This window comes from Bos grunniens, chromosome 16 (assembly GCF_055505025.1).
Source record: "Bos grunniens cultivar Pamir isolate PY7600 chromosome 16, Bosgru_T2T1.0, whole genome shotgun sequence".
NCBI classification, from domain to species: Eukaryota; Metazoa; Chordata; class Mammalia; order Artiodactyla; family Bovidae; genus Bos; species Bos grunniens.
Window position 1 is genome coordinate 33,924,642 of NC_141180.1, and position 15,503 is coordinate 33,940,144.

General features: G+C 56.1%; 1 protein-coding gene across 33 annotated transcripts; it reads left to right on the forward strand.

Annotated features, from left to right (window-relative positions):
* Positions 1–788: 788 nt before the first annotated feature.
* On the forward strand, positions 789–15,010 carry RNF207 (ring finger protein 207). 33 transcript variants are annotated; one of them, XM_086344183.1, is made up of 19 exons: positions 789–1,207; positions 1,286–1,442; positions 1,552–1,742; positions 2,610–2,742; positions 3,848–3,992; positions 4,081–4,162; positions 4,236–4,311; positions 4,392–4,517; positions 4,973–5,019; positions 5,281–5,353; positions 5,420–5,488; positions 6,022–6,090; positions 6,246–6,343; positions 7,066–7,252; positions 7,425–7,610; positions 7,906–7,957; positions 8,385–8,502; positions 13,778–13,858; positions 14,706–15,010. In XM_086344183.1, exons 3-19 carry the CDS (start codon positions 1,552–1,554, stop codon positions 14,872–14,874), a joined length of 1,902 nt encoding a protein of 633 aa, XP_086200309.1. In that variant the 5' UTR covers positions 789–1,207; positions 1,286–1,442; the 3' UTR covers positions 14,875–15,010. The 33 variants fall into 33 exon arrangements, with proteins under 33 accessions (XP_086200309.1, XP_086200310.1, XP_086200326.1 ...); XM_086344184.1 differs by having other exon boundaries at positions 1,303–1,442; XM_086344200.1 differs by having other exon boundaries at positions 1,303–1,442; positions 5,452–5,488.
* Positions 15,011–15,503: the final 493 nt, after the last annotated feature.

Consider the following 15,503-nt stretch of genomic DNA (forward strand, 5'->3'; position numbering starts at 1 on the left):
GTCTTTTCCAATGAGTCAACTCTTCACATGAGGTGGCCAAAGTACTGGAGTTTCACCTTTAGCATCATTCCTTCCAAAGAACACCCAGGATTGATCTCCTTTAGAATGGACTGATTGGATCTCCTTGCAGTCCAAGGGACTCTCAAGAGTCTTCTCCAACACCACAGTTCAAAAGCATCAATTCTTCGGCGCTCAGCTTTCTTCACAGTCCAACTCTCACATCCATTCTAACTGATTAGTATGATTTAATTGAGCACCTTCCATGGGTCAGGCTGTGGCTTGACTCTGATTTCTGGGACAGGGGCGGGGGCGGTGGCGGGAGCAGAGACGGGGGCTGCTCTCCAGGAGCTCAGGACGGCATGTGCAGAGAAAGGCAATTTGGAGAAAATCACCCTGGGTGAAACAAGTATACAGCAGGCCAAGAAAGGCAGAGGGGCCCAAGTGGAAAGGCTCAGCGCATCCTCTCTCGCTCTTTCCCTCCCAAACCTACCTCTTCGTGGGGCACTCCACTGCTGATGGGGCTGGGGTCTTAATTATTTGGAGGCTTGAGACGTGCATTTCACTTCATTGAAGCCTGCCCTGATCACCGAGAGGTCCCCTTGTTCTAACCCACCTCCGAGGCTCTGAGAGGTCGGAAACTTGGCCGGGGGCCCCCAACCTGCCAAACGCAGCCCTGGCATGCCAAGCCCTCTCACGTGCATCCCAAGCCAAGAGTGGGAGGGGCGGATGCTGCTCTCGGGCTCCCTCAACTGCCCGTTGAGGAAATAGGACCGCGCAAACCAACTCCTGTCCCGGCCAAGTCCGACCTGACAGAGCCAGCCTGGCCGAGGGGCCATACATCCCTGAGGAGCCCGCAGCCAGGGCCCTCGGGCCCCGCTCTGTGCGGCGCTCCGGCGACTCTGGGCTCGGGGCTCTGTCATCCCGGGCGGGATCCAGTCCAAGTTTCGAACCCTAGCCCCACGGAGTCGTTTCCAGCCGCGCGTTCCCCACACTCCTCCTCCGGGCGTGGAGTACAGTGGCCGTGGCCGTGGCTGTGACCAGGGCCCTGGGTCAGAGCGGCGGAGGAGCTCGGAGTTCATTCGGTGCAGACCCTCGCGGCAAGGCAGCAGTCGCCGGCCTGGGAAAGGTGGACCGGAGCACCGGGGGTGGGGTGGAAGGGGTGCCGCCTGCGGGTCACCCAGAGGACACCGGCAGCAGAATTCCTGAGGTGGGAGTAAGGGGAGGTTGGGTGGGGGGTAAAGAGGGAGGCTGGGCGTTGGGTAGGATGCACTGACTGACCTTCCAGGGGCCGCCTTGGAGAAGTGGGAGGACGCACAGGATCTGGCCTCTATGCGCGCCTCCTGCCCATCCTCCCCGCCCCGGCGCGCTAGCCCCCAGCCCCGAGCCCTAGCTGCTCCGCCCTCCGCGATCTCTGGACGCCGCGAAGAGTCCGGGCCGGACAGGTAAGAGGGACCGGCGCAGGGGAAGGGGGGCTGCGAATGCCGGCGCGGGCACGGTGAGAGCCCTCCCCAACCAAGGGCGCCCCACCGCCCTCCTGCGCTGTCCCTGAAGATGTCGGGAGCTATCTTCACGTCTCTGGAGGGCCCGGGCGCCCTGGACGGGACAAGCGGCCACCCCCTCGTGTGCCCGCTGTGCCACGCGCAGTATGAGCGCCCCTGCCTGCTGGACTGCTTTCACGAGTTCTGTGCCGGCTGCCTGCGTGGCCGCGCTGCTGATGGCCGCCTCGCCTGCCCTCTGTGCCAGTGAGTGCCTGGAAGCCCCAGAGGAGGGGAGGCTGGCTCCCTCTGGGAAGGGATCTTCGTGCTGGGAGGGCAAGACTCTCCGGGGAGAAGGCTGGGAGAGACTGTACCCAGCTGGTGCCTCTCTGCCAGAGATCGTGAAGGCTCCTGCCCATTTTACAAATCAGGGTAACTGAGACCTGGGATTATGACCCAAGGCGTCTCAAGATAAATCAGGGGGCAAGGGCAGGCTAGAGTGCCTGTGCTGTGGAATTGGATGCTGCTGGAGTAGGGGATCTCAGCTCAACGTCTGGACACTCCCAATGACTCACTTAGGGGTCCTTAAGTCTCAGGCCAAAGTAGCAAGTTGTGTTGGCTCAGCCTACCTGTGCACGTGTGCTCAGTTGCTCAGTCATGTCTGAGCCTTTGTGACCCCATGGACTGTAGCCCGCCAGGCTCCTCCTCTGTCCACAGGATTCTCCAGGCAAGAATACTAGAGTGGGTTGCTATTTCTAGGAGATTTTCCTGACCCAGGGATTGAACCCAAGCCTCCTTTGTCCCCTGCATTGCAAGTGGATTCTTTAACAGCTGGGCTACCAGGGAAGCTCAGGATACCTGGGGTGGCCCTGAATTTGCCTAATGCAGCGAGAGGGGCTTGAGGCCAGGCTTCTGCCTTTGACACCCTGAGTCGCCAACCCCCTCCCAGGATCCCTCCAGGGCTGGGAAGGGACCGGTCAGAGTGCGCACTGGCTGAAATATTTATAGATGTCAGGCCTGCAGGCACCCCACCTCCCACCCTATTTTTAGTTCCGCCTGGAATGTACGCAGTAGGAAGTGGGTAGGGAGCCTCGGGGAAGGGGCATCTGGAGCTTGGCTGAAGCTTCTCCACAGGCACCAGACGGTGGTGAAGGGCCCCAGCGGGCTCCCTCCAGTGGATCGGCTGTTGCAGTTCCTGGTGGACAGCTCAGGGGATGGCACCGAGGTGGTGCGCTGCGCCAACTGCGACCTGGAGTGCGGCAAGCAGGCAGGGGCACCCGGGGTGCAGTGGGGAGCGGAGGGTGCCAGACTGCACCATGTCCTCAGAGGATCACCCAACAGTGGGCTCTCCAGCCCCTCTCTAAGGCACCTCCTATCCAAAACAGAGGCCCCACTTTACTGGTATGGAGACCGAACTCCAAAACAACTCACTTGAACCAGCAGTCTGTTAGGTGTGGGGGTTAAAGCCATTGGATTTGCGGGGAGTTTACTGGCCCCCAACTCAGGGCAGAGTTGTGAAATGGAACAAGAAGAGCAATCCATGCACAGACCTGGAGTCCCTCCAGGGTCCACTGCTACCTGGGTAGCTGCGAGCCGCTATCTGCAGCCAGAGAGGACAGGGGATGTGAGCCCACTGTGTTTTGGGGGAGAGGTCATCCTGAAGGACCTGGGAGTAGAGGCCAGGCTTCAGGCTGGACTGAGAAGTGCACAGGGGACTCTCTCCAGACTGTGGAAGCTGGTCTGAGGATTCCCAGGAGGATGTTCCTACAGGAGCAAAAGGTCAGGGTGTGCTGGCAAGTTCTAGAATATGTGCTACCCGGAAGTATGAAGATAAGGAGCAGTAGGTGAGAGGCAGGATGTAGGGAGAGCTTGGGGAGGAAATGGCCTTAAATGCCAAAGAAGTTGGGGGTCTGTGTTTTCATAGCCATTCCTGGGATCGATGCCTTGGACTCTCAGCCACAGGGAAGGGCACCTGCAAACCTTCACCCCTTTTCCCCTCCCAGTCAAGTCTCAACTCCAAATAGCTGAGGTGAACACAGCCATGTGGCTCCTATTGAGGGTGCCAAGAGGGGCTTGACAGGTCTTGCCCACCGGCACACATACGTTTCTGTTGTAGGTTAAATATTTTGCAAATACAGTATCTGCCCTCCCCACAACCCTGGGGGACCCCCTCCTCAAGCCCAGACTGGGTACCTCCCCCTTACCTATTCTCTGAGCCTCGATATTCTCATCTGTAAACTGGGGATACAGAGCGCTGCGTGTCGGGTTTACACGAAAGGGCTGCCGGCGGCCCTGCCCCTGCCGGAGACTCGCAGATGCGCAAAGACAGGCTTCCAGTTCACCGGCGGACTGAGCCCGAGCTCTGTCCGCAGGACGCGGAGACCACGTACTTCTGCAACACGTGCGGGCAGCCGCTCTGCGCGCGCTGCCGCGACGAGACGCACCGGGCACGCATGTTCGCGCGCCACGACATCGTGGCCTTAGGTCAGCGCAGCCGCGACGTGCTCCAGAAGTGCAGTGAGTGCGGCGTGCGGGGACGGGGCCGGCGCCGGGCGGGGATGGGGACGGGCGCTGGCCGGCGCCCTCACCGCCGCCCCCGCCGCAGCGCTGCACGCCGAGCCCTATGTCCTGTTCTCCACCGACAAGAAGTCGCTGCTGTGCATCCGCTGCTTCCGGGACATGCAGGGGTGGGTAGAGGGCGCAGGAGGTGAAGGGCTGGCGAGCGTCCCAGAGCGGGGCTCACGCGCGGGGTCCCTGCAGGGAGAGCCGCGTCCACTGCGTGGACCTCGAGTCAGCTTACGTCCAGGGCTGCGAGAGGCTGCAGCAGGCGGTGCTGGTGAGCGCGGGCTGCCGGGCGCGCCGAGGCCGGGGCTGGGAACGCGCGCCCCCAGGAGGCTGAGGCCGCCCTGTCCCCAGGAGGTGAAGGCCCTGCAGACCGCCACACGAGAGGCCATCGAGCTGCTGCAGGCGATGGTGGAGGAAGTGCGACGCAGCGCGGCAGAGGAGGAGGCTGCCATCCAGGCCCTCTTCAGCAGCATGCAGGTGAGGGGTAGGGGGAACTAAACAGCCACAGCCCAGAATCCTTATCAGCGTTTCCTGACTGGGGCCCAGGCCTGCCCCAGCCCTTCTAGAGATTCCAGTGTAGCAAGCACTGAACTACTTTCAGGAGTTAGTTAGTTGGTGATGGACAGGGAGGCCTGGTGTGCTGCGATTCATGGGGTCTCAAAGAGTCGGACACGACTGAGCGACTGAACTGAACTGAACTGAAGGGCCTGCCCTAGGCTGGGGCCGGTGATGTGATGTGGTCAGGGAAGACTTCCCATAGGAGGTGACATTGAAGATGAGGCTGCCGGTGCTCCCAGGCGGGGTAGCAGAGCTTGTGGGATGGAGGAGAGCCAGCCTAAGCAGCTGTGTGGCTGGGGCCCAGGAGCCTGGGAGAGTGCTGGGAGGGGGCAGTGCTGAGTCTGCCCAGTCACTTAGTGGACTGTCCCTCCCAGGACAAACTGTCAGAGAGGAAAGCGCTGCTGCTGCAGGCCGTGCAGAGGTGAGTGGTGGCAGGGTCTCCACCCTCTGCCCCTTGACCTCCAGACACCAGCTGGAGCCTAGGCCAGCCCCATCCCACCCTAAGAGCAAGACATCCAGGTGTCCACCCTGCCAGGGGGAAGGCAAGGTGGCTCAGGGAAGGGGAGACAGGGAAGGATGCATAAAGCAGGAGGGGAGATGGAACCACCCAGTTCTGAGGCCCCACCCAGGTGGGGGTGGGCAGCCCTCCTCTTGGAGATGAGGCTGCCTGCCCCTCCCCCAGCCAGTATGAAGAGAAGGACAAGGCCTTCAAGGAGCAGCTCTCCCATTTGGCCACTCTGCTGCCCACCCTGCAGGTAAGGGCAGCTGGGGGCGTGGGGCTGGGCACCCCACCCAGGCACTGAGCAGTGTCCCTCTTGCAGGTTCACCTGGTCATCTGCTCTTCCTTCCTCAGCTTGGCCAACAAGGCCGAGTTCCTGGACCTGGGCTATGTGAGTGCCCCCAGCTCCTGGGTCCCCTCTCCCCAGCAGGAACCCACTGTGCACATGTGAGACCCCCACCTCAGGGCTGGGCAGCTTGTTACCTGGAGGCTGGCCACCTCCTCCACATCATCATCTACAAACTACTTGGGGGCCAGTGGAGCCCTTTTAAAAGGACAGCAGGGAATTCCCTGGTGGTCTACAGTGGTTAGGATTCTGCAAGGTTCGGTCCCTGGCGGAAGAACTAAGATCCCCCAAAGCCACCAGTGCAGCCAATGAATAAATAAGAGGACAAGCAGAGCCTGGAGGGAGCATAAACCTCCTCCCCTAAAACGCAGAGTCTACTGAAGTCCAGACATCCTAACCTTTCCTGTCGATTTGGGGTGGGGGAAGTTGGGGTGGACATCCGGTCAATCCCAGGGAGGATCGGAAGGCAAGTAACCGTCCTAAAGGCAGACTCACCCTCCGGGCCCCTCCCCTCAGTGTCACCCCCTCCCGCACCCACCCACCTGAGAGCCCTCCCCTTTCCCCCTCCCCGGCCGCAGGAGCTGATGGAGAGATTGCAGGGCATCGTCACGCGGCCACATCGCCTGCGGCCGGCACAGAGCAGCAAGGTGTGTGGGGGCGTGCGGTGGGCCGGGGGCGGAGGCACGGGCCGAGGACGCAGAGTGGGCTGGGGAGACGGGGGCATGGGGTGCGCCGCTGGCGGGGGCGGGGGCGCGGGCCCGCAGGGTAGGGACCTACCTCACGACCTTATCCTGCCACCCAGATCACCAGCGACCACCGCGCTGAGTTCGCGCGCTGCCTGGAGCCGCTACTGCTGCTGGGGCCACGCCGGGCGGCGGGTGCCGGGGGTGGCACTAGCACGTGAGCCGCGAGGGCGCCGGCCCGAGAACGGGGAGGCGGGAACAAGATTTCCATTGCGGGGGTGGGGGCAGGCTTTCCCAGCTCACCAAGCTCCCGGGCCGCGTCTGAGCACCTACTGACCTCCAAGCGGGAGCCTGCCCAGCCTGAAAGCAGCCATCCTGGTCGGAAGCCCACGGTAGACTGGGCTTAGAACCGGGTCAGGGGTAAACAGGAGGACTCAAGGGCTGCCCCCAACCGTAGTTGTGCACCTGGATTGGGGTGTCTAAGCCCTGAAAGGAAGGGTATCTTAGAGTGGAGTCTGGGTCACCAGAAGCTGCAGGGGGTCTGACTTCTGGGAATGGGGGGCAGTCTAAAGAGCTGGAGATCCCTAGGAGTTAGGAGAAATGCCTAAGCTGGGGTTGTCTGCCAAGGGTCCCAGGGCCCCAGGCACAGGAGACTGGGTATCAGGCCAAATTTTCAAGGTCCTGCGTGTGTGCATGAACTTACAGTGTGCTGGGGACCAGCCTTTTGGACATCCCGATAGACTCTTCTGCACACTGGCATCACCCTCAGGATTTTTAAAAATACCCTGCTGATGTCACTGGTCTTGGGTGGACAAAACCTGGCATCAGGTTTATTGGGGGCCCCTGCGTGGTTCTGGTGTGCTGCCTGGGGTAAGAGGCTGGGGGAAAGGAGGACCCTCTGGACCCCCACGGCCACATCCACACAAGTTCTCTCCCCAGGCTCACAGGGGGCTTGGGCCCCAAGGTGCTGAGGGGGCCCGGCTGCCCTTCCCCAGTGGGGAAGATGTTGGGGTCACCGGTCCAAAAGCCCACACTGCACCGGTCCATCAGTACCAAGGTGCTGCTGGCGGAGGGCGACGACTCACCCTTCACGGAGCACTGCCGCCACTACGAGGACTCCTACCGGGTGAGCGGGCTGGGATGGGCCAGCGAGGAAAGGCCCCACCCCTTCAAGCCAAAGTGCAGTGGCCAAACCTCATCCGGCCACCAGGGCTGCCAGGCACCCCTCCACCGAGGCCCCCACAGTGCACCCAGCCTGCAGGGCACACAGGCACACACCGGTCTCTCTGCTCCCCCAGCGCCTGCAAGCAGAGATGCAGAACCTGAAGGACCAGGTACAGGAGCTGCACCGGGACCTCACCAAGCACCATTCGCTCATCAAAGCCGAGATCATGGGCGACATCTTACACAAGGCCCTGCAGGTGGACGCCCAGATTGCCTCGGAGTATGCTTCCGTGGAGGGCCTGAGAGCAGTCTTTCAGGAGGTAGCCGCTCCCAAGGCACCTCTCTGCCCTGTAGCCCCACCTGTCAGCATGTCGGTGGGCTACCCCAAGACAGGAAGTGGGTGGGGGGGACCTTGGCCTGGGGCCCCAGGAGGCCCTCACAGGCTCTGGAACCTGGTCTCTGCTGCCTGGAACCCAGGAACTTCCTGGGAGCACCCTGGAACCATGGGAACTGCCTGGGAGCACCCTGTGGTTCTGAGCAGCTAGAGGACAGAAATGCCACCAATGGAACTTCCAACTCGGCCATGTGCAATATCCAACTTACTTTCTCTTTCAGATTTGGGAGGACTCCTACCAGCGGGTGGCTAACGAACAGGAGATATATGAAGGTCCTGGGCAGCTGCTGCTGAGTGCTCCCCCTCCACATGCTTTCAGGGGCAGGAAGCCAGTTACCCAATAACCAGATTGAACTCCCAAGCTCTTATTTATTTGGCTGTGCCAGGTCTTAGTTGTGGTATGGAGGATCTAGTTCCCTGACCAGGGATCAAACCCAGATCCTCTGCATTGGGAGTGTGGAGTCTTAGCCACTGGACCACCAGGAAGTCCCCCACTTAGTTCTTGACTCACAGCTTCTAACTGACCCCCCCAAAATATATCTGAGGTCAGAATTCAGTAAGTAGGATGACTTTAGGAATCTTACCTCATGCTTTAATTAGAGGTAATCACTCAAATAGTTGGGATATTTACATGGATTGAGGCTGGAGAGTGAGGATCTGAAGCCAACAAGACCTAATGCTCTGGCCTGGGCCCCCACAGCCCAGCTCCATGACCTTCTCCAGCTGAAGCAGGAGAATGCCTACCTGACCACCATCACCAAGCAAATCACGCCCTACATCCGCTCCATTGCCAAGGTGAAGGAGCGACTGGAGCCCAGGTGAGACTGGAGGTATTCTGGGGGAACCAAGATACTTCAGGATGTGGATAGAGAAAGTGCCACACCTTTGGAAGAGCCCCTATCAGGGAAGTGGGCCAGGTCATGATCTGGGCAGGTCAGGTGCTGGACCTCTGCTAAAACACAGAATGAGTGGGCTGCTCTGAGTTTCTGCTTCTAGACACACAATCACCCACCTCTTTACACTTTGGGGGTGAAATGAGGGTCTTCAGCTAATCTAGGCAGCAGGACACAGAGGAGAGAGAACTTCCCCAGCCCATGGTTAAGCCAAGTCTAGATGGGGACCTGGACCAGACTCTAAGCACCATCCTTGGGCACCGGAAGTGTTACAGGGGCAGAGGGTTTCTTGGTGGCAAGTCCACAATGTGCCTGCCTCTCAAGTCACAAGCCCCAGGGTGGTTGCCCTGTAGCACTGGTACACAGTGGTCAGCCTAGATTCTCCTTCTACCACCCTCCAGGGGACTCCATTTGCCTTGCTCCAAAGTGAGATCTCCTGATTCCAATATGCCACGTGTCCTTGTTCATGATTTGGTGGAGCCTATCCTCCAAACAGCATCTTGAGAGGATGGGACAGACATGTTTTGAACAGCACAAGTCTGCTGTATTTTTCTTTCTTTCTATCTTGATCATACTGCGAAACATGTGGGATCTTATTCCCAACCAGGGACTGAACCCTTGTCCCCTGCATTGGAACCCTGGAGTCTTAACCACTGGACCTTCAGGGAAGTTCCTGTAGTATCTTTATTCTGCCTTTGTGCTTGACTGACTGATAGTTTTGCTGGGTATTGAATTCTAGATGGAAATTCTAGATTGGAAATTATCTCCTTTAAAGGCATTGCTCTATTGTCTTCTAGCTTCCAAGGTTGTCTTTGAGAAGTTTGAAAGCATTTCGATTCTTAACCCTTGTAATGTGACCTACATATTCTCTTTAGAAGCTTGTGGAATCTTCTCTGCTGCCAGTGTTATAAAATTTCACATTCTTGCAGGTCTAGCTATAGTCCACGGGGTTGTAAAGAATAGGATGTGACTTAGCAACTAAACAATAGCAAATGTTCTATCCATTGGGTACCAGTGGATCCTTTCAATCTGGAAATATGTGTTCTTGTCTGGGTATATTCCTTTTTGAACTGGTTAATTGATTTTCTCCACTTTTTTTCTCCACTTTCTGAAATTCTTATTGAATACTGGCCTTCTGTGGCTGGTCCTCTGATTTACCTTCTCTTTTCAGTCCTTTTTATCCATCTCTTCATTAATCTGCCATACTTTCTGGGAGATTTCTTCATTTATCTTCCAATCTTGCCTATTTAGTTCATTTTTGAATAAAATTTCCAAGAGCTCTTTTATTAAAAATATATATATATATTTATTTATTTGGCTGCACCGGGTCTTAGTTGCAGCACATGGGATCTTAGATCTTCATCACTGCATGTGTGATCTTTAGTGGTGGCGCTTGAACTCTTCGTTGTGGCATGTGGGACCTAGTTCCCAGACCAGGGATTGAACCCATGCTCCCCGCACTGAGAGCACAGAGGCCACTGGGCCCCCAGGGTAGTCCCCAAGAGCTCTTTTAAATGTTATAAATTGGCTTTCATTTCCAAAGAGGTGTTTTTGGTACCCTGACTGCTCTAGTTACATAGCATTCTGTTGTTTCATGGACACGATATCTAACCCCTTTGGGAGCTGATAGATTTTTGTGCTTTTTTTTTTTAAGTTTCCTTCCCCACCGCCACCGCCCCCCCCCTCCCGCCCCTCGAAGGCTGTTCCCTCCAAGTTACTTTTTGTTTCGGTTTCTACATTCCATGTTAAAGGCTTTTCTCAGATGTCAGGGAATCTTTGATTGCCTCTTCATGTTAGGAGTGAGGTGGGGGAGAGCAGGCTCGAGCTCTGAGCACGTGGGGCATGTGAGGCATCTGGATAGGTGGGGTTTTTTCTTTTGCCTTTTTTTTTTTCTTTCTACTTTTAGCCTTCTGGGTCTTCATGGCTGCTCAGGCTTTTCTCTGGTGGCAGAGAGCAAGGGCTGCCCTCTAGTTGCTGTGAGCAGGCTTCTCACTAAGGAAGCGTCCATTGTTGTGGAGCATGGGCTCAGTAGTTTCAGCTCCTGGCCTCTAGAACACAAGCTCAGTAGTTGTGGAGCACAGGCTTAACTGCTCTGCAGCATGTGGAATCTTCCCAGACCAGGAATCAAACCCGTGTCTCCTGAATTGGCAGGAGGATTCTTTACCACTGAGCCACCAAGGAAGCCCCATGATTAATTTTTTTTAATGCCCCAATGTCAGTTTTAGATCTTTGCCCAGTTTCCTTCCTGGAAGGTCACCATGTGGATCATCTGTCTGCACACCTAATTTTCTGGTTTTCAGTAGTTCTCACCTGTGTGTCTTACCCTCCTGGAGACTAACCTTTCAGAATTCAGGGTTGGGGGGATGCAGCTGTTCAGAGGTAGGGATCTTAACCTTCACTGTCCTATTTCAGTCCCACCCCCTGAGTTGCAGAGGCAACAGGGCTGCCTGTTCCTGGGGCCCCCGGGGATTCTGTGGTGGGAACTGGTGGGACCTCAGCTTCTCAGGTCTGCTGAATTAGTGGACACTTGTCTACTGCTCTCCAGCTTCCAAATTTTGCTGTTATTCTTTCCTGCTGTCAGCCTGGAGAGGACTTCCCCCCTCATTGTTTTGGTCCCTTTACTAGTTTTAGTGAGTTTGGGGAAGGAGGACAATCAAGAGTGTGTGTGCACAACTGCTGTATTAATCCAGAACTGCCAAGCCACTTTTTATTTTTTTTAATTTTATTATTTTTTAAAATATTTATTTACATATTCCTTTTTTGGCTGTGCCGGCTTTTCATTGCTGTGCAAGGGCTTTCTCTAGTTGTGGTGAGCAGGGGCTACTTTCTAGTTGCTGTACTTTGGGCTTCTCATTGGGTTGGCTTCTCTTGTTGTGGAGCACAGGCTCTAAGAGCATGGTTCATCATGGTTCTTCCTTAGTTGTGGCCCATGGGCTTAGTTGCCCTGTGGCATGTGGGATCTTCCCAGATCAGGGATCGAACTAGTGTCCCCTGCGTTGCAAGGCGGATTCTTAATCACTGAACCACCAGGGAAGCCCCAAGCCACCTTTTAAGTGACTACTTTAACAAGTCACACTGAGTGGTTGCACTCATCATACTTTTTGCAGTTTTTTAAAAATATTAACTTATTTAGCTGCCCTGGGTCTTAGTTGTGGCATGTGGGACCTTCATTGCAGCATGCTAACTCTTAATTGCAGCATGTGGGATCTAGTTCCTGGACCAGGAATCCAACTCAGACTTCCTGCATTGGGAGTGAGGAGTCTTAGCCACTGGACTGCCAGGAAAGTCCTCCTTTTGCACAGTCTTGATCAAATCCCTGTCCACCCAGGACTAATGACAGTGTCCTCCTAGGCTAACATTCAGTGCAGTTTACTCCAGATACTGTGTGATTCCATTTATAGAACCTCAAAACCAAGCAGAACTAACCTCTGGTGTTACAGTCAGGATGGGCGTAATCCTGGGGGCCTCTGAGTGGAGGTGACATCGTGGTGTCACAGACCCCAATTGTTCACACCGTGTGCCCATTCTAAGCCATGCTTTTTCTGTGGGCATCCTTTCCCTTCCATGTGCCCTGCTTTGGTGAGCAGTTGGCTGCCAGTAGTATGCTCCTGCCCACCTGCAAGGGGCAATACCCTGGCAGTCACACCTCTGTAGGGAAGCGGCATCTGTGGTTGGTGTCACTGAATAGAAAGGAGCTCAGGCTGAAGCCCAGCTCCTGGGGGTTTGGGGTGAGCAGGGAGGCTGCCCCTCCCCCTCTTCATGGACCACTTTGCAGGTATCTAGAGTTTCCCTCTGCCTCCTCCCCTCCCAGTGCTGGGAACCCCCTTCAACCCCACCTCCTGGATATGCTCTTATTCCATCATCAGCGACCTTCCAGCTACATTCTTTGACCTTGGAGCAACGATCATGAGCCTGGACTGTCACCTTCATCTGGCTCTTCTCCTGCTTCTGAGACACTCCACCTTCCCAGCTTCCCTCCGACCCTTCCAGCTAGTCCTTCTTAGTACCTTCGGCTCGGCTCTGCCTCCTCGGCTCAATTCCCAAATGTCAGTTTTCCCCAGAGCTCAGTCTCAGGCACTCGTCTCATCCTGCACCCTCTCTTAAGGACCTTCACCCAGCTCGCCGCACCCCTCCCCCCAGCTTTAAACCCCCATGTAGAACTTCCCTCACTGTCCACTGGTTAGGACTCTGTGCTTCCACTGCAAGGGGCATGGGTTCTATCCCTGCTCAGGGAACTAAGATCCCACATGCTACATGGTGTGGCTCCCCAATTTTTTTTTTAAACTCCAAACCCCATGGTGTTTCAGATGACCCCCAACCCACTGCCCCAGCACAGACCCACCCAAGTTCCAGACTTATCTTCAAGTACCCCTTCCTGGGGTTCTGCGCTTCGATGTCTCAGGGCACCCCAAACTCCACAAGGGCCCAAAGCTCGGTTTCCTTCTCCTGAACAAGCTACTCCCGTCTCATCTCAGTGCAGGCATCACAGTCACGCAGGCGCTTGAGTTAAAAGCTCAGAAGACAGGATTCCCCTCCTTCACTCACCTCCATTGCTAACCCCTCCCCACATCCTGTTGACTCAGCTGTCATGGTCCACCTGCTCTGTCTCCATTGGGGCCCCCAATCCAAGCCACTGTCAACTGCCTCCCCACCCCAGCCCCTCCAGCAGGTCACGGTCAGTGTGGCCTGGGGCCTGAGAGTCCTTTTGGGACCCTCCCTGCCCACCTCTGTCCTTGTCAGCCCCTCCCCACACCTGTCACGATGGCCTTTTGGTTCTGCAAAGAAGCTGGACTGGCTCCCACTTCCCCACCTCTGCCTGGAATGTTGTTGCTTCAGCTTGTTCCAGGGACCATGTCACCCAGGCCTCAGCTTGAGCATCGGCAGGGAGGCCTTCCCGAACCCTCCTATTGAAAGCAGGTCTTGCTCACAGTCACTCCCCCCATTCGGACCTGCGGTGCCCCACCTTGGCATGTCTCCCTGACCAGAACAGGGCTCCCAGGAACGCAGGGCCCAGCCTTTTTCGTCCACTGTTATGGCCTTGGCCCCCAGTAAATATCTGAGGCCCAAAGCCTGAGGAGGGTCCTGAGGGTGTGCTCAGGTTAGGGTTTGTGCCATGAACCTGAGCACACGCACCGGGCCAGCTCCGCACTGGGCTGGCTCTGCTGCATCCAGACCCCGGGAACTGCTTTCTGTCTCGCAGGTTTCAGGTCCCTGTGGATGAACCATCAGACCATCCACAAAACACGCATGATGATGGTGTGAATGCCGAGGCTCCGGCCAGGTAAAGCGGGTCTTCTCAACATGAGCAGGCAAATGATTTAATCTCAGAGACAAACACAGATGATAAGGACAGACTTTGTTTTCTTTTGGTCCCTGCTTGCCACTGACCAGCTCTACACCTTTGGCTGGGCCTCCGTGTGTAAATTCTGGGGTCGGAGAGGTTCTTAATCTGGGTGGTGCCTTCAAACCAGTGATCTCGTAGATGACAGATATGACTTGGATGGACATGACCAGAGTTTTGTAACCACAGATGGCCATGGCTGCCACCTTCCTTCCCCACACACCTCTGAGCACCCTGGCTCTTACGCCGTGTGACTCAAGGAAAAGTGATTGAGGGTTATTTCTTCCTTCATTGGAGCCACAGAGTTTGCCAACATACTTGCCAGAGGGAGAAAAGAATGTACAGTAACAGAGCGTCACTGTCACAAACAGACCTTCTCGTGTTTCACTGGAGTTGTAGAAAATCGGAGCTAAGAGGGCCTGTGGGTGGGGAGAGGTTAGCTGTGTCCAAAGCCACCATGGGGTTGGTGACAGAACAGAAAGCAGCCCCAACCACTCCAGGCTTGGAGTGCCTGGAGTGGTTGCTTCAAGGGAGGGTGGACTCAAAGAGCAGGGTCACAAGCCTCTGAAACGGTCTGAACTGTGGACGTTTTTGCAGCTAGAAGTCTTAGAAGCGAGATGAGTCCTTTAGGAGACGACGTGGTTCTGGTTCTGCTGTGGTCACTCCCTGGTGCCCTTTGGGAAGGCTTGCTGTTCTAAAAGCCTCTGCCTGGGTGGATTTTAGCGCTGGGACACAAAGGAGATGGGGACAGGAGCGGAGAGGGGAGTCATGCCAAGTGTTTCTTTAGGAGCGATCCAGTAAGTGTTGCAGAGAAGAAGGAGAAGAACTTAGAGCTGAGAAACAGCCGAGCTCTGGGGGGCCTTGCAGAGGAGCCTCCACTGAAAAACAAAGATGCACACAGACCCAAATCAAAAAACGGGGGTGATGTCCCCACCTGGAGGGAGCACCCAGCTTAGCCTGGGACCAGTTCCAGGGTCAAGCACTTTGCAACAAGCCAATCAAGGCCAGGAGAGTGAAGAAAAGACAGTTCCTTTTTTTTTTTTTTTTTAATTTGTAATCATTTATCATCAATAAAACCCAGACACTCCAGCAGATCCCTATTTCAGGTTCTCTGGTTTAGGCTAGACTTCTCATGGTTCAGCGTCCTGACCCTTATCACAGTGGCTCCAGGAGGCAGCCCAGTTCACCCTGCACCTCCCTGTGTACTGGGCTGTGAACTCCTGCCAGGGTGCACCCTCTGAATTTCATGAACGAGCCTCTTGGACTAACCCACTGGGCAGCACCTACTCTGCCTCAGAGGAAGCCTGTTCCTTCTGAACCACAGCCCTGCTGTTAGCTGGAAAGTTCTACCCCATTGTGATCCTAGTGCTGACTCAGCCAAGGGGAAAAACCTTCGCTCCAGCTTTTCTCACTGTGGGGCCTAGGCTGAGCTCATAAAGCGAAGAAAGAGCGCCTCTGTCCCCATGTCCCTCCGGCCGTCCCCACCTGCTGTCACCCTCCCGTGCGCCTCTGATGATGCTGAAGCACAATTCACCCGCAGCTTTGCTCCCGTGGTTTTTCATTCTTACCCAGTAGCTTTTTGTCA

What these genes read in the sequence shown, in the direction of transcription:
- RNF207 (XM_086344185.1), top strand. Translation starts at nt 1,330, where the DNA reads ATGCGCGCCTCCTGCCCATCCTCCCCGCCCCGGCGCGCTAGCCCCCAG. An exon ending in GGCCGGCACAGAGCAGCAAG is followed by an intron (nt 6,091 to 6,245) that starts GTGTGTGGGGGC and finishes CCTGCCACCCAG; the next exon opens with ATCACCAGCGACCACCGCGC. An exon ending in AAGGAGCGACTGGAGCCCAG is followed by an intron (nt 8,503 to 13,777) that starts GTGAGACTGGAG and finishes TCTGTCTCGCAG; the next exon opens with GTTTCAGGTCCCTGTGGATG.